This window comes from Zalophus californianus, chromosome 14 (genome assembly GCF_009762305.2).
Source record: "Zalophus californianus isolate mZalCal1 chromosome 14, mZalCal1.pri.v2, whole genome shotgun sequence".
Classification (NCBI taxonomy): domain Eukaryota; kingdom Metazoa; phylum Chordata; class Mammalia; order Carnivora; family Otariidae; genus Zalophus; species Zalophus californianus.
In genome coordinates, this window is record NC_045608.1 from 7,901,654 (window position 1) to 7,919,345 (window position 17,692).

Below are 17,692 nucleotides of genomic sequence, written 5' to 3' on the forward strand. Positions count from 1 at the left end.
AAAAAACACGTTTTCAGGTCTGCCACTCCTGAGAGAGACTTCCATCAAGAGGGCCTGTACTCCCAGTAGCCAGATTACTTTCTTCCTCCACACATCAGTCAGCCCTGTGTGGCTCTTCTGGAGCCGTCAGCAGAGTTCTCAACGTTCACTTTAAGATGATTTGTTCCACTCAGGTGTATTGAGGTGACCCCTAAGCCGGGTCAATGGGCAGCAGGTTTTCCCCATACTCCCAGCAGAGAGCATGGTTGTCAGCGAAGGACCTTGCAGTTGCGGAAGCTCCAGGCTGTGGCTCAGGGCTCCTTGCCTCACCTTCCTCACTAGTTTTCCCAGCCTTGGGATTTCTTGGGCCCGAGAACAGTGGCTTCCTCTAAGGATCTCAAAAGCATTTGTGTCTTCCACAGGAGAGTGAGTCTCTGGACTCTAGACCCCACTCTTCTGTAAAGTGTCCTTCAAGGAAGGGTGGAAGTCCTGGAGTATGGGTGGGCATGCAGGTATTATCACCACCTCCTGTGGTGGTGTGTGTGAAGAGACCAGGGGAGGCCCTGTTGGGAAGTTACTGTTGCCCAGTTACCCTCAGCAGCTGTGCCTAGCCCCTCACTACCACCCCTCATCATCAGGATTTTGCCTGTTCCATCTTGAAATTCTGTGCATGTCTCTTGTCCCCACCTGGCTGGCATCAGGCTTCCTTAGGCCTGTCTGCCCCACTCCTTCCCATAGCAGCCTACTTTTCCCCTGCTCCCAGTGTGCGACAGGAGCGAGGAGGTGATGGTGGATGGGAGGACACGCCTTGCATGCCCTTTGCCAGTGGTCACTCTTGGCTGGGCCTTCTCCCATGGACTACATTTGCTTCTCCAGTGCAGAATGTGTCAGAAAATTCTTTAGCCGTTTTCAGTTTGAGGAGATACCCCTTAAAGAAAGGCTGTTAATGAGAATTCTTGTTCCATCTTGTTGTTTTGTTTTGTTTTGTTTTGAACCCTTGAAGTGAAAAAAGCTTTGTTCCTTATTTTAAACTAAAAGTGATTGTTGGGGCACCTGGGTGGCTCAGTTGGTTAAGCATCCGACTCTTGATACCAGCTAAGCCCTGTGTTGCACTCCATGCTAGGTGTGGAGGTTTCTTTAAAAAAAAAAAAAAAAAAAAAAGTGTTATCTTTTTTAAAAAAATAAAAATAACAAAATTATGAAGAGGAAAATCTCTCAGAAGTTTATGCAGCCATAACTAATGTGTTACTCATTATAGCTTCTTAGTGAAATTTTAAGACCAGGATCCCTGAACCTTCCTGAAATTTTATGCAGAGGTTTGTGACTTTGTGTGCATTTTTCTAGGAAAAGGTCCTTAGCTTTCCTCAAATTCTCCAGAGGTCCTCTCATCCCCTGGGTTTCTGGTAGCTCTTGTGTTTTTATTCTCTTGCTCCTTACCCTTATTATATAAACAAACCAGAGCCCTCCCTGGAGTCTATAGGTTTGTGTTAAGGGACCCCACAATGCTGCTAAAATCCAGCTTTTCCTGGAATGTCCATTATACACGAAGATTTGGGAACAGACATATGTTGAGATGAATCTGTGTTATGCAGAAGAGTACAACATTAGCATGACAAAGGAATTCCATACTGTTTGGGGGGCTGTGGCTAGCCCTGTGGAGCTAAGTGTCAGTATACTGCTGTTGGAAAGAGCTTGCTGGGAAACACAGAACTGTCTCAATTGTAAAAACGCACAGCCATGTTTCACTCTTTTTCTCACTGACTCCTCTTGACAGTCATCTCTTGAAACTTTTCCCTGGTCCAGTGATGACACGACCACCTTTCTGGCCATTCCTCCACAGGTTGGTCTTTCACACTGGCCCTTGAACGTTTGTAGTCTTGAATGCAGTGTCCAGGACCCTCTTTTCCCTCGGCCTTTTCTCCCTGGACAACCTGTGGACTTAACTAGTTTAACAGTCTGTGATTGCTGACTCCAGTTGTGTATCGGCTCTGGTCCTTCCTGCCTGCTGACCACCTTCCTCGAATGTCCTGTTGGCCCCTCAGAGTCTGCGTGTCCATGATGGAGTCACTGATCTCTCCTCCCTTCCTAAGCCCCTTGTTCTCCTGTTGCTCAAGCCAGAAACCTCAGAGCTTTTCAGGACTCTTCCTGCCTGCGTATTCCATGTTTAGGCAGCCTCATGGGTTTGCTTCTAAAACATCTCCTGAATCGTCCCCTCTTAGTCAACCCATGTGTGGCTTCTGTTCATGCCTTCATCATCTTCGGCCTGGGCTACTGTAGTATCCTCGTCTCTTCTCCCTGCCTTTCATCTGGCTTACCACCCCAAAAAATATTCATGCACTTGCCACAATGTGATGGTGTTGCTCCTGAATGTAAAGTCCTTTAGCTGCTCTTATAGGGGACACCATTTCTCTGTGTCCTATGAGATCCTGCAGGATTAGGCTCCTGCCATCTCAAGGCTGTTCTCCAGTAGCCATATGAGGCTACTGGATGTGCCGTGTAGTTTCACATCTCTATCTTGTTACTCTTCCTTCTCTGCCTAGAATATCTACTCTCTACCCCATCTCTATCCCAGTGCAGAGGCCTGTTCTCCCTTAGTCACCACCTCCTGTGTCTACGACCCTCTTCCCAACCTCCCTTCCTAGTGAGATGAGGCATTTCTTCTGGGTCAGCACTCCAGGGTCCAGACTTTAGAGCTCCCGCCCAGACTCCTATCGCGGCTTCTCGTTCATTGGCCATATGGCGTTAGGCCAAAGACTTAACTCTGCTGTGCCTCAGTTTCCTCACTTCTGAATGGAGATGATAATTTCTATCTCATAGATTACTGCTGGCAAATATTGAAAAGAGTGATTACTTTTAATATCATTATCATCATTACTATCACATTGCATTGCATTTACATGTTGTCTTTCTTCTCCCCCCGCCCCCCCCACAGCCGGACTGTAATGCCTTTGAGAGTATGGAACAAATCTTACTCATCTCTGTAGTCCCAGCACCTAGCACTGAATCTGGTACATAGTTCTCAGCCAAAAAACACTTGGGTAGGCAGGTGGGTGAATGTGTGACTCATTAATGAATGAGCCTCCAGTGCAGATTACGCGCTCTGTTGGCTAGTGATGTTGAACATCTTTTCGTGTACTTATTCCCCATTTGTGTATATGGGTTTTTTAGGTTTTGTTTTGTTTTAGAGAGCGTGGTGGGGGGAGGGCAGAGGAAGAGAGAGAATCTTAAGTAGGCTCCATGCCCAGCGTGAAGCCTGCCACAAGGCTCAATCTCACAACCCTGAGATCAAGACCTGAGCTGAAATCAAGAGTCAGAAGCTTAACCGACTAAGCCACCCAGGCTCCCCTACATTGTGTTTTTGAAGAAATTCCTATTTAAATTCTTTGCCCATTTTCAAATTGGGATGTTTGTCTTTTTATTGTTGAGTTGTTAGAGTTCCTTATATATTCTAGGTACTAGTCCCTTACTAGAGGTGTTATTTGCAATATGTTCTCCCATTCTCCGGGCTTTTTCACTTGATTGTGCCCCTATTAAGCACAAAAGTTTTTAGTTTTGAAGTCCAGTTTATCTGGTTTTTTTTTGTTGTTGTTGCCTGTGCTTTTGGTGTCATATCCAAGACATCATTGCCTGATTCCAGGTCATGAAGATTTACCCTTATGTTTTCTTCTAACAGTTTTACAGTTTTAGCTCTTACATATAGGGCTCTGATCCATGTTTGAGGTAATTTTTGTGTATAGTGTGAGGTAGGGGTCCGACTTCATTCTTTTTGCATGTCCCTGCACCATTTGTTGAAAAGACTGTTCTTCCCCCCACTAAATTGTCTTGACACACTTGAAAATCACTTGGTCTTTGAAAATTGTTCGGTCATAAATATTATAAGGTTTTATTTCTGGACTCTCAGTTCCATTGATCCGTATGTCTTTATGCCAGCACCACGTGGTCTTCTTTACTGTAGCTTTGTAGTAAGCTTTGAAATCAGGAAGTATTAATCCTCCAACTTTATTCTTCATTTTCAAGATCATTGTGGCCTTTCCAGGTCCCTGGCATTTCCACATGAATTTTAGGATCAGCCAGCTGGGACTTTGATAAGGATTGCATTGAATCTGTTGATCACTTTGGGGAGTATTGCCATCCTGACAATATTGTCTTTGAATCCATGAACATGGGATGTCTTTTCATTAATTTGGTTACTCCAAGTAATTTTAATCCCAGAGTTTTAGTGATGAGGGATTGAAGAGGTTCTGCCCATGAATATTCAGGAAGAGAGCATCTGATGGATAGGAGGGGCTCTGTAAATATTTGTGGAAGGAATGAAAGAACTGCTGTACCGATGTTCCCTTTAAGGAAGATGCTTAGGAGTAGCTGGTGGAGAAGAGGTGTTGGAATGCTATGATTTGTGTGTGGGGCGGGGCATGTGAACTGCAGATTTCCTTAGCAGGTGGAGCTGGGTTTATAAAATCAACAAGAGGCCTTGGGATTGAGAAGACTGGTTTGTAAAGGAAAGTCGGTGGATGCCATCATTGTCTTTTGCTGAGAAGACCAGTTCGTGCTGAAATTAACAAAGATGCATTCTGGGTTACTTGAACAAATAGAGGCAAAGGTAGGATAGAGTGGAATTTAGAATTGGGCGATGAACCTTTAGATATCACACAGAAGAGATTAGGAGAGAAGCTTCATGCCAGAGTGACAGGGCTTTGGCTTGTTTACCTTCCTTCATGGAGACCCTCCAATGTCTTTCTCACCTGTTGATTTTCTGGGTGGTCTGTCTTGGGCTCCAGCATTTCAAGTGTTGCTCGATTGACTCCTGACAAGCCAGCCGGCGCCCACTTCCCACAGAAGCTGGTCATGAGGCTGTAGGCAGCAGCAGCTTCTCTGGCTTGACTTGGCAGCTGGCTAGAGACCGCCTGAGTCAAGGTCTTCGGAAAACAGGGCCTCCTCACACCTCTTCCAGGACATTGTCATTTGCTCTGTCATTTTCCAGGATGTCTCAGCTGCCATCAGGATCCAGGAGGATTTGTTTTTTCCATGGGTTAGAAAAGTTCTTCTCTGGATGGGAATGTGCTTTGGAAAGCACTGGAAGGTAGGCTTGTTTCAGTTACATTTGAGCTCTGTGACACTGGCTGGATCGGCCCAACGTTTCACTTCAGAGAGACACTGCCCTCGCGGCCAGTAAGGCCAGAGGCGCCCAGTGGCTATTTATACCTGACGTTCCTGAGTGGGAGGAGAGAGCCGTGTTTGGACTCTGGGAATTTTTTTTCAGTCCTTCACCAAAGCAGCTAGTCCTTAGACTCTCCTGCTCTGGGGGTCAGAGTTTGAGCCCTTCACCCCTGGTTTGTCCTTGGATGTTGGACTGCACTGTCCTCTCTGTGCCCGACTTGAGGCTCAGAATCGTCCACCTTGTTGACTGTGTTTCGGGGCTTAGAGGAGTGAGTTGCTTCCAGGACATGCACTCTTTATAGGGGTGGGATCTCTGATTCTTGCGCGCTGTGAGGAGAGGGAAAAGCTGTCTTGGTGTCCGTTTCTCTGGAAGTGGATGTGCCTCTCCATACGTCTTTTCGGCACCTGCCCTACTATGGGTGTGAAGGCACTAACCGTGGACCCATTCCAGGGGTGTGTGCTCCCCTCCAGTGGACTCTCGCCCTGTTCATCAGCTCTGGCTTATGGTGTTCAGTTTGGGTGCGTGCTCATCCTCTGCTAGCTCCGTCACCATGGGCAAGTTACTTCACCTCTCCCTCCAGTCTCCTCATCTGAGAAATGGCATCTCTCATGGGGTTCTTGTTGGGAAAATAAGGTCCTATCATATGTAAAATGATCGGTAGCAGGCTTTCAGCAAATATCCGCTATTACTGCTGTCACATGGCTGCTTCCGCCTGGCACACTTGCTGTTCTTTGGTCTGCTGCTTAGTGTTCGGGTCCATGGCCCCTATGTATCATTCTCTTAACTCCAAAGGCTCTGAAACCTCCTTTTTTTTTTTAAACTACTCATCTGGCAGCAGTACCTGACTTGAATGGACGTGTGTGATGTGTAGGCCGATTTATCCCTCTTCCGGTGTTAGGGCTCCTCCCGTGTGTGACCGGGGGCGGGGGGTGTCGCAGGACCTTCACTGCTGGAAGACAGAGTAGCATGCGCGGGAGCCGCCCCTTCCCCGACGCAGCTGGTGGCGTATAGGCCCGGTCGTGACAGGGCCGCTGGCCGGGCTAGCTGAAGGGGGGCCTGACTGAGCATGGAGTGGCTCTTTGGAAGCAGGCTGGGGTCGATGAGGACGGATGGGCCACTGGAGCCACATCTCGTGTCTCCCTTTCCTCTGGAGTTCAGAGCAAGTTGAGTGGGATAAAGATCCAGAGTAGCGGGGCTCCCGTGAATGTTGCAGGCTGCTGGGAAAATAAATTGGAGGGAAGGATCCAAGGTGTCAATACCAAAGGGGGTTGGGGGGGTGTGTGTGAGATTTTCAGCTCTCTGCAGGGACCACTGCACTGTGGAAGAAATGAATGATGGTGAGACTTTCTTCACAAAGAAAGATGGACTGTGTTTCTTCCTGATGTGGTTATAGGTTTCTAGATAGCCCCTGTGGTGTTGAGGGGAGGGGTGTCTGGAAGGAGGACCCTTTGCACCATTGTGATACATAGTAACCACACTTCTGGGCCCGGGAGCTGACTAGAGGAGGGGCTTTTGTCAGGGATCCAGGTGTGGCAAGCAAGTAAAATTAAAAGGCTGGGACTGGACTTGAGATTAGTTGGCCGCAAAGGGGCTATTGTAAGCATTAGATGCCAATTCGATCAGATAGTTTTGGGGTAAGGAGTTGACCGACAAACCAGTTTTCAGCAGACTCCTGCTATCTGGAAAGGTGCTTCAGACAGCACCCACCACCATCCTGGTCCCTCCCACTTCCGATGCCAGGTGTGCAGGGGACCTCAGCAGACGGTGTCCTCTGGCAGCTGGCCTGGGAGCTCCCCAACTGATCCTGGTTGGCGAGGGGCTCTGAGGCTGCCGGCCCGGACAGCAGGACTCTGAGCAGGACCCGTGGCTGGCTGGTTCACTGTTAGGCATTTCTGTACCGCTCTTCTGCTCATCTGTTTCTGTTTTCTTCTGAGTCACAGGGAAAGAAGCATTTGGAGCCCGTTTAGAGAAGAGCTCAGAAGTCAAGCCTCCTTAGGGTTACTGTCTCATTCTACCAGGCTTTGTTTGGTTTGCTGAGCACATCCTTGTGTGCTAGGCCATCTTGTCAAAGGACAGTGGTGTCAAGACACTCTTGATAACTGCCTTCCTGAGCTCTGTATCTCAGAGGGAAGGCCCCTGAGAACACAGCCCATAGAAGGCGCCCCAAACACGGGACAGGGAGGGCAGGGAGGGCAGTCAGAAGAAAGCAGCGTGTAGACTGGGGCCTGCAGAATGAGTAGGTCTTAGCCAACTGGAGTAGGGAGGGGATTTGTGTTTCTGGCCGAGGGGTCAGAGGCCTTCCGTGTGGCCGTGTGCGGCCTGTTGGGGGAAGCAGAACCTGGCCGGAGGCAGGCAGGGGCCTGTGCTGAGACGTGGCGGCCATGGAAGGGTCTTAAACCAGGACGTGCTCTCCGAAGCAGGGTGGCCTCTGTTCACTTTCTGTAGCTGCCATAATGAAGTACCCAAAACGGGGGCACTTAAAACAACAGAAACTTATTGTCTCTCAGTTCGGAAGCCAGAAGTCTGAAATCAAGGTGCTGACAGGACCATGCCCTCTCTGAAGACTCTGGGGGAGGATCCTGCCTTGTCTCTTCTAGCCTCTGGGGGCTGCCGGCTTCCTTGGCTTATAGACACTTCCAGTCACGTGGCCATCTCTTTCCTGTGTCTCCACACGCACTTCCTCTGTGCCTGTGTCCAAATCGCCCCTTTCCTAAGGATGCCAGTCCTATTGGATTAGGGCCCACCCTAATGACCTAATTTAATTGGATCACCTCTGTAAAGGCCCTCTTTCTAAATAAGGTCCGCTGTCTGAGGTCCTGGGGTTGGGACCGGAACACATCAGCCCCAGACACCCGGCCCTGTGGCCCATCTCACCGGCCCTGTGTGCTCTCCTGCAGAACCGGGCAGTAGGTCGGCCCAAGGGGAAGCTGGGCCCGGCCTCGGCCGTGAAGTTGGCCGCCAACCGGACGACGGCGGGAGCTCGCCGGCGCCGGACGCGATGCCGCAAGTGCGAGGCCTGCCTGCGGACCGAGTGCGGAGAGTGTCACTTCTGCAAGGACATGAAGAAGTTTGGGGGCCCCGGGCGGATGAAGCAGAGCTGCATCATGCGGCAGTGCATCGCGGTGAGTGCGGCGGCGTGACCTCTCCAGGGATGCTCCTGAGGGCAGAGCGGCGGGGGCAGCCCTGCCTTCCCCCAGGAGCACCCTGGCCCTCCTCTGCACCCAGACGCCACCTCCCTGGCTTGTTCTGCTCCTTGGTCTGTCTGGTCTCTCCCTTAAAGAGAATGTTCCAGTTGCGGAAACCCCTAAGAGGTGCTCCCTGTGGGAAGAAAGGGGGCTCAGACCACTGCTGTTTCAGATTCCACATTGTAGGACTGGGGGGCAGACTTAACCGTGCTGGGCTCCTTTTTCTTCATAGGCTGCTGGTCTTAGAACTCCTTCCTTCCCTAGATGACCGAGTACTTTGAAGTCTCTGCCATTAAAGATGTCAGCCTGTCCTGTCTGTGACCCCACTGCCAACATTTATGGTCCAGTTCATGACGGTTCTAGGCCCTCCCTTCCTTCCTGTCCTGCCTTCAAAGTCAGAGGTCTAGGCGAAAGGTCAGTGCCCCTCCTGAGGGGGCTGCCCCACATAAAGAGGACTGATTTATGGTGCCTAGGAGCTGGTCTGCTGCAGAGCCTGGCCCGCTCCAGCAGACTGTCCCACCATCCCCAGCCTTGCTGCAGGATAGGGCAGTGGACGCAGACTCTGGCAACTTGGCATGCTCCCGGGGTCTGTCCGTGCATCCAGGACCTCCAGCACCTACGCACGCTCTGCCTTCCACAGGGTGCTGCTCCCCGGGCCTCCGTGATCTCTCTGCTCCTGTGGGAAAGCAGGCTCAGCAGGAGGGGCAGGATTCCTGGGTGAGCTCCGAAGGCCCAGCCTGGCATCGGGTACGCCTCTCTCTGGCTGTGGCTGTCCCTCCGAGCCCAGGGCCACCTTCCCCTTCTCCCTCCACAAATACTCTGTGTGTTTTTTAGTTTTATGGTTTGTTGTTTGCTTTTTTACTATGGTCAAAAACACAGAACATAATTTACCATTTTAACCATTTTTAAGTGTCCAGTGCAGTCATATTACCTATATACTCAGTTGTTGTGCAAGCTCATCTCTGGAGCCTTCTCATTTTGCCAAATGGAAACCCTATATCCATCGAACAACTCCGTTTCCCCTCCCCCAGCCCTTGGCAACCACCTTCCTACTTTCTGAGTGTGACTGCTTTAGATACCTCATATAAGTGGTGTTTCTCCTGCGACTGGCTTATTGCACTGAGCATAATGTTCTCAAGGTTCATCTGTATTGTAGCATGGATCGGGATTTCCTTTTTTTTTTTTTTTAAATACATGAACTCTATGCCCAACATGGGGCTTGAACTCACGATCCTAAGATCAAGAGTTGCATGCTCTACCAACTGCCAGTCAGGATTTCCTTCTTTTTAAAGACTGAATAATACTCCACCGTTTGTATATGCTGCATTTTCTTTACTTGTTCCTCTGTTGATGGATATTTAAGTTGCTTCCACCTCTTGGCTCTTGTGAATAATGCTGCTGTGAACATGGGGGTGCCCAGTATCTCTTTGAGATCCTGTTTTGAATTCTTTCGGATATATACCCAGAAGTAGGGTTGTTGGAACATACGGCAGCTCTTTTTTTTTTTTTTTTTTAAGATTTTATTTATTTGAAAGAGACAGAATGCACGCACATATGCGTGCATGAGTGGGTGGGAGGGGCAGAGGGGAAGGGAGAGAGAGAGAATCTCAAGCATGCTCCATGCTGAGCATGGATCCCATCCTGGGGCTTGATCCCATGACCCTGAGATCATGACCTGAGCCAAAATCAAGAGTCAGATGCTTAACCCAACTGAACCACCCCGGCGCCCTAGTAGCTTTATGTTTAATTGTTTTGGGGACTGCCATATTGTTCTCCATAGAGGCTGCTCCACCTTAACATTCCCCCCCAGCAGCGCACACATGTTCCGTTTTCTCTACGTCCTCACCAACACTTGGGATTTACTGTTGTTCTGGTCATGGTTACCCGAATGGTTTTGATCTGCATTTCCCTGATGATTGGGGATGTTGAGCATCTTTTCATGTGTCTGTTGGCCATAGCTTCTTTGGAGAAATGTCTAAGTCCTTTGCCCATTTTTAAATTGGATTGTTTGTGTTTTTGTGGTTGAGTTGGGGTTCTTCATGTGTTCTGCTTATTAACCCCTCATCACATACAGGGTTTCTGAATATTGGCTCCCATTCCATAGGTTGCCTTTTCACTCTGTGGATCGTTTCCTTTGCTGTACATTTTTGTTTCATTGCTTGTGTTTTTGTTACCTGTACGCAGGTCATTTCAGTGGATTTCAGGAAATTTGGGAGTCCCCTTGAAATTAAATACAGCTTTTTGTCTCTGTGCATGCCTATATATACATTTTTCTGGAGTGAGGGTCCATGTGACCTGTTGCATTCTGTCAGGATTTAAGAGAGGTTATCTGTAGGGACTGTTGGTTTTGAGAACAGTGTCGCTTCAGACTCGGCACGTGGGCCGTGACCCAGCACTGTCTCTTCAGCCTTGCCCCGCCCCGTGTTCGAGGCCCAGTTACGGGACCGGTCTCTGCTCTGGTGCCTAGACCAGTGCCTGGCACAGTGAGTGTTGAAGGAAACCTCGCTTTTGTGTCTTTCTCCAACCTGACGGGGCTTCTGGAACTAATAGTAAATGTAGTCTTGGCCTGACGCTTGGCATCCTCCTTACTCTTCTTCCAACCTTTCCACTTTGTTGGGGCTCTTCCTGCGTGCTTTACCCACCTCTGACACGTGCAGGCCACCTCTTTTCCCTTTCCAGGCCCTTCTCTCGTGATGTGCAGACTCTCTCTCTCCCCATGACCAGCCTTCCCTTTGCTCCTCTTTGCGAGGTTTCATCCCTTCACACTGTTCAGCTCCATCTCCCTGCTGGCTTGGGCCTGGGGTCCTCTCCCGAGTCTCTGTGGTGGCTTTGCCTGTGGTTCTACCTGCTGATTCCAGAATCAGTCCCCTAGCCTTGCCCACCCCAGCACACATCATCTTCTGGCCACCAGGTGTTCCCCACCCAGTACCTCCAGCTTTGGGCTCGCTGCGTGCCCTGCCCCGGCTGGCCAGGCCTGCCCCCCTGTTGCCGAATGCTCTTGCTCTTTCTTCTCTGTCTCCTTTCATGTGGGTTGGAGGTCTCTTTTGCTGTTCCTGCTCCCCACTTCTCTCTGCCTGTAGGAGCCCAAATTCCCCATCCTGGGAGTCCTGCAATCAGCCGCTTGCTGCTTCCCATGGCACTTTCCCATGTTTTCCTAGGATTTCGGCATGTTCTGTCTCCCAGACAGCTCGAGGAAGCAGCTGCCTTCCTCATTACTGTTCCCCTTTTGGTTGCTTGCTTCAGGCTTTAGCAGATGTTTATTAAGTATTTGTTGAACAAATGATGGCTCTTTTGCCTTCAGTGTTCTATTTATTTGAACTCAAATGTTTGTGCCATCTTAGAGACTTTCCATTTAGTGGGCCATATATCCCAGCTTATTTGAAGCTCTTCTAATTCAGTGTAATAAAAATTGTGTGTTTCCTCTGGATCCCAGGTACGGGGACGTGGGTGTGTATAAGGGGAGAGTCTATGTGCTGACCCTCCCGCAATACCTCAACGTGTGGTCTTGGGAACTCTTGAAAATTGTGAGGACCCCGAAGAGCTTTGTTGATGTGGGTTATTTTACTGTATTCAGAATTAAAACAGAGAAGTTTAAAAAAAAACTTTGAATTTATTTGAAAAGAACAGACTACATGTTAACATAAAGAACATTTTTTTCATAAAGAACGTTTTTATGAGAAATAACTCTGTCTTCCAAAACAAAAATGATTAGGAAGAATGGCATTGTTTAATGTTTTCATATATCTCTTCTTTTATGTTTGGTTCATTAGACAGGACCTGCATTTTCACATATGTGTCTGTGTTCATTTTGTCATAATACGTTGTTTTGGAGGAACTATGTGAGGAAAATGTGGCCTCACACAGATCTGTAGTTGGAAAGGGGAGGGGGGGGTATTTTCATAGTCTTTTCAGGTGGAGGTGGGTAGTGGTGGATGTCTCTGATACTCTGCTGGAACTCAACAGGTGGTAGTTTCTTAAAGGTTAGTTGCAATGTGGAATCTGAAACTGTATCAATGAAGTTTTCATACTGTTACATTAAAATTCATTAGTCTTTCTTGCCCCCGGAACAGCTCATTTGCTCATGCATGATGTTACAACATCGCCCATTGGTTATTTGGAGAACACTGGCGCACTGAGTCATACAGATATTCCAAATATGGGCACACAGTGTTATACAATGTAAAAGAAAAAAGAAAAAGTAATCACATTTGTTAACACCACCACCAGTCTCCTTAGAACTAAGTCTTTAAGTATTGGGAAGCTGTCCGGTTCATGGTGGCTGATGTAAGTTTTCCAAAATTCTAATTTTTGTTTTAAAATGTGAATTTTATCCTTTGTAACAAATGCTATAAATTTGTTTTTCTGGAAGTGACCAGCTCATTTCATCTTTGAGAAATCTGCCAATACTTTTTTTTTTTTTAATCAGTTATTCTGTCAAGTAGAATGATGTTCTGTGGAGAAAATGCCCAAGCGCAGTCACAGCGCAGTCACGAGTGCCTTTCCTAGAGATAAGCGCCCTCCGGCTAGCAGCACCAGTGCTCTGTGCATACACTGCCTGTTTGGTCGTACAGAACCCTACAAAGATACGTACTCCAATAACAATATTTTTTTAAAAAAAGGTTACGTACTCAAGGGTCAAAGTTTTAATAACGTGAGGAGCTTTTTCTGCCCCATCAGAGCCCTTCTTCAGTGAAACCTGGCGATCTTTGTAATAAGCGTGTGGCAGGGACTAACGCAGTGCCGTCCTGACGAGTGCCAGAGTTTCACTCACCGGAGCAAATGTCAACATAGTTGGAAAAGGCAGATAACATCTTAGTGTTCCTCTGACGATGGTTCTGACCCTGCGGACCTCCCTGGAAAGGTGGCAGGGACGGTGCGGTGATCGCGCTGGTGACGTGTGGCCGCGGCCCCCCGCGGGTCTGGTCGCAGGTCACACCCCGCCCCCTCCTTCAGGTGATGCTGGTCCTGGCCTCTGTGTTTCCAGGGAGCCCCCCTGCCCCCCCTTGCCCCTGGGCCGCCTCGCTGTATTTTTCTCCATATCCCTTGTCACAACATACGCTGTTGTTCTCCGTTTGTCTGCCTCCCTCCACTAAAATGTAGGCTCAGGCTGGCAGAGATTTCTATTTGTCTTGTTCGGTGCTATGCCCGGCACTGAGTATCTGGCACACAGAGATGGTAGCCGGCTGAATATTGGAACGAGTGAGTGAATGAACGATGGGCAGGGCTTGGGCCGGTTCTCTGCCGCCTCCTGGCCTGTACCTGCTTCCCCGCGGTCCGGCCCTGCTGACGCGGCTTGCTCTCTCCGGCTCTTCAGCCCGTGCTGCCCCACACCGCCGTGTGCCTGGTGTGTGGCGAGGCAGGGAAGGAAGACACAGTGGAAGAGGAAGAGGGAAAGTTTAACCTCATGCTCATGGAGTGCTCCATCTGCAATGAAATCATCCACCCTGGATGCCTTAAGGTGAGCAGTCCCAGGGGGCTCTGGCTGTGCTGCTCAGCACCCCCACTGCGGGCCTCCGGTGGTGCTGATGCTGGGGGGCCCGGTGAGCTTCCTTGCCCAGAGGACCTCCAAGTCTGTGGGGCTCTGTGTGGCAGATAATGAGCTGAGGCCAAGAAGAGTCTGGAGTAGTTCAGACCTCCGCCACCCGTGTCTTCGAGGGAATGAACACATACCCCCCACCTCCCGATACCTCAGAACCACAGACAGTTCCCAGAGTCTTGCACCCAGACCAGAGGGAGAGGCTGGGTGGTTGTGCCGCTTGCTGGAACCGTGGCTCCAGGCTTCTGGGAGAACAAGGCCTGGGCCGGGGGAGGGCGGGTCCCGTAACAACAGGTGGTTGCGTCAGAGTTGCTGTGTGCCAAGAACCTGCTCCCTTGGTGTGCCCGGGGCAGGGCTGCCTTCTCGTGGGGACTGCCGTGCTGTACCTGCCTGTCTTAGGCAACAGGTTCCACCGCTGAAGGGAAGAGACTGCTCTGGGCTGTCCCCAGAGAATGTCATCATGCCTGGCACCTCCCCATCATCCCAGGGGTCAGCCTGTGTGTATCTGTATGTTTTAGCAAGCTTCAGGTCGGCCTGCCCCAGATGTTAACTCAGTTCTGGAATGTCTCCGTTCCTCCGTGGTGGTAGTGGGGGTTTGTCTGGAGGCTCATCCTCCTGCACACACCTCCCACTCTGAAGGGGGCACTGTGATATCTCCCTGCCTTTGGAAGTCAGACCTTCATGGTTTATTTGCCTGGTGACTTCAGTCTCCCAGATCAGAGACAGCGCCTCGGAGCTTCTCACACTTAGCACCCAGGACAGTGCTACTCCATGAGTAGCACTGAACCAATTGGTGGGGTCCTTTCTGGGTGCCAGGCCTTGAGCCAGTCGCTTTACCGAGGTTATCTCACTGACCTGTTGCAGAACGGTGGTGAGACAGGTACATTCCATTTCATGATTGAGGGCACCGGCCCACGGCGATGGAGTGATTTGCCCATGGTCACTGAGCTAGTAAGAGGCAAGTTAGGATTTGACCCCTGGCCAGCATCAAGAGCCACCCGTTTGAGCCACCTTTGTTTTCTTTTGGTCAGGGATGGGCTAGAAATGGCATTTGGGAGGGGGCTGTTGATGTTCGTCGCAGGTGTGGCATCTTCTGCCCCCCCCCCCCCCTGCTGACTGGCGTGTGTCCTTTGCAGATTAAGGAGTCAGAGGGCGTGGTCAACGATGAGCTTCCAAACTGCTGGGAGTGTCCAAAGTGTAACCACGCCGGCAAGACCGGGAAAGTGAGTGTCGGGCTCCAAGTCCCAGGGGTCAGCCTGGGAGGGGCGGACCTTGGCCTTGCCAGATGCAGCCTGTCCCTGCGCTGTCGGCCAGTGGGGTGCTGCGGGTTCCGGGAGGGGTGCAAGTCCAAAGATATACAGTTGGTTTGTTCCTTCTCTCTTTTTGGCCTACAAGCAAAAGCGTGGCCCTGGCTTTAAGTATGCCTCCAACCTGCCTGGCTCCCTGCTCAAGGAGCAGAAGATGAACCGGGACAACAAGGAAGGGCAGGAGCCTGCCAAGCGGAGGAGTGAGTGTGAGGAGGCGCCGAGGCGCAGGTCAGACGAACACCCCAAGAAGGTGCCCCCGGACGGCATCCTGCGCCGAAAGACGGACGACGTGCACCTGAGAAGGAAGCGGAAATACGAGAAGCCCCAGGAGCTGAGTGGACGCAAGCGAGTACGGACTGGGAGGAGCGGGGCAGCGAGGGGTGGCCTGGCTGGTCCCGGGTGCGGGGCGCACGGGCGGGGGCGGGGATGGGCAGCGGGGAGGACTCGGGGTCCCGGCCTCTGGCTGCCCTGAGCAGGTCACATAAGTCCTGAGAGGCCGGCCCCAAGGAAAGGAGGGGAAAACCAGCGAGTCACTCCTCTTCCCACCCCTCTAGGCCTCGACGCTGCAAACGTCCCCCGGTTCCTCCTCTCACCTCCCGCCGAGGCCCCCTCTAGGCAGCAGCCTCAGCCCCTGGTGGAGATCCAGTCTCACTTACTTCCAGCAGCAGGTGCTCCCACGTCGCCCCGCCCTCCCGAGGTCCTGGGGACTTGCGAGTCCCGGGCCGCCCCCGCGGTCCTCCTCCCCCCGGGTCCTCCAGCCCATTGCCGCAGCCGCCGCAGCTTCCCAGGCCCCAGCCCCGGATCGCTGGCTCGTGGTTCTGGCGAGGAGCCTGGGAAGCTGAAGCTGCCGCGGGGAAGCCCTGTGGATCTGGGAACCTCGGAGGATCCTGGCGGCCCCGCTCCGCCCACCGGCCCTTCCCGCTTCGGCCACGAGGTGGCGCCCGGTTGTCTTCCCTGCTCCAGCCATTAAGGCTCCGCTGGGAACCCCGCAGGCCCTGCCTCCAGGACTGGCTCCCAGGGCCAGGTCCGACCTCAGTGGGCCAGTGCACATCTCAGGGTTTGTCCAAGGGTGGGAGGTCGGTTGGGTGGGAACAGTTCGACCACATTTCTCCCTTCCACCTTCTCTCTTAAAAGCAGCAGGGCAGGCCCACTGTCTATCAGTCACAGTAGAGATGGGATTTGGGGGAAAGGTGACCCTCCGGCCCCTACTCTAGAGACTGTGGTTTCGTGGTGGGGTTGGGGGTAGAGGGGACCAAATCCCATGAACCCCGGGAGCAAGCTCTGCATGCTTTTTTTTTCCTGTGACAGCTAAAACCTGGCAAAGAAGATAAGCTTTTCAGGAAAAAGGTACCGTTTTCCATTCTCCTGTTTTCTCCTCCTCCCACGCCTGCCCCTGGGTCAGTGGGTCCCACGTGGGAGGGTGGGGAGGCCTGGGTGGGTGCAGCCCTGAGCCTAGGGGCTTAGCTGCCCTCGCTCCCCCTCCTTCCTCAGCGGCGGTCTTGGAAGAACGCCGAGGACCGGATGGCTCTTGCCAACAAGCCTCTCCGGCGCTTCAAGCAGGAGCCAGAGGATGACCTGCCCGAGGCCCCCCCCAAGGCCCGGGAAAGCGACCACTCCCGCTCCAGCTCCCCTACCGCTGGGCCCAGCACGGAGGGGGCAGAGGGCCCAGAGGAGAAGAAAAAGGTAAAGATACGCAGGAAAAGGCGGCTTCCCACCAAGGAGCTGAGCAAGGAGCTGAGCAAGGAGCTGAACCAAGAGATCCAGAAGACGGAGAACAGCCTGGCCAACGAGAACCACCAGCCCATCAAGTCAGAGCCCGAGAGTGAGAGCGAGGAGCCCAAGCGGCCCCTGGGCCTCTGCGAGCGCCCCCACCGCTTCAGCAAGGGGCTCACCGGCACCCCTCGGGAGCTGCGGCATCAGCTAGGGCCTGGCCTGCGCAGCCCACCCCGTGTCATCTCCCGGCCCCCTCCCTCCGTGTCCCCGCCCAAGTGCATCCAGATGGAGCGACACGTGATTCGGCCACCCCCCATCAGCCCCCCGCCTGACTCGCTGCCCCTGGATGACGGGGCGGCCCACGTGATGCACAGGGAGGTGTGGATGGCCGTCTTCAGCTACCTCAGCCACCAAGACTTGTGTGTCTGCATGCGGGTCTGCAGGACCTGGAACCGCTGGTGAGGGGCGCTGGCTGAGCTTGGATGGGGAGGCAGCAAGGGACCGGCCCGGTGTCGGGCTCCAGGCTCAGGCTTAGACTAGACCGGGAAGGGCACATGCGGGGTATGTGTCCCCACTTTAGTCATCGTGGTGATCTTTTCTTCCTTCTAAGCTCAGTCCAGCTTAATTCTTCTCAAAGAGTTCCGGGTGGCTACAGCAATTTGGTCACGCTGGTCTGGTCAGAAGAGGTGAACCCTAGTTGATTGCCTGATTCAGCCCCTGGAAGCTGAGCTGAGGACCAGGTGGAGTCCTTGTCCTTAAAGAGGTAGCCCAGGTTCAAAGCAAGGGTTCCATTTACTGATCTTAATTTCAGCTT

At 51.8% G+C, this 17,692-nt stretch overlaps 1 protein-coding gene across 12 annotated transcripts in view; it reads left to right on the plus strand.

The window, feature by feature from the left end:
* Positions 1 to 17,692, plus strand: part of KDM2B (lysine demethylase 2B) — a 118,425-nt gene that overhangs the window by 90,571 nt on the left and 10,162 nt on the right. For 10 of the 12 annotated variants that reach the window (XM_027576109.1, XM_027576111.1, XM_027576106.1 and 7 more), the window contains 7 exons: positions 8,035 to 8,259; positions 13,637 to 13,780; positions 14,995 to 15,081; positions 15,245 to 15,514; positions 15,720 to 15,833; positions 16,474 to 16,512; positions 16,657 to 17,336. In XM_027576109.1, coding sequence (XP_027431910.1) covers positions 8,035 to 8,259; positions 13,637 to 13,780; positions 14,995 to 15,081; positions 15,245 to 15,514; positions 15,720 to 15,833; positions 16,474 to 16,512; positions 16,657 to 17,336 — 1,559 coding nt within the window. The remainder of the gene's footprint in view (positions 1 to 8,034; positions 8,260 to 13,636; positions 13,781 to 14,994; positions 15,082 to 15,244; positions 15,515 to 15,719; positions 15,834 to 16,473; positions 16,513 to 16,656; positions 17,337 to 17,692) is intronic. The other 2 variants (XM_027576107.1, XM_027576110.1) reach the window with 1 other exon arrangement.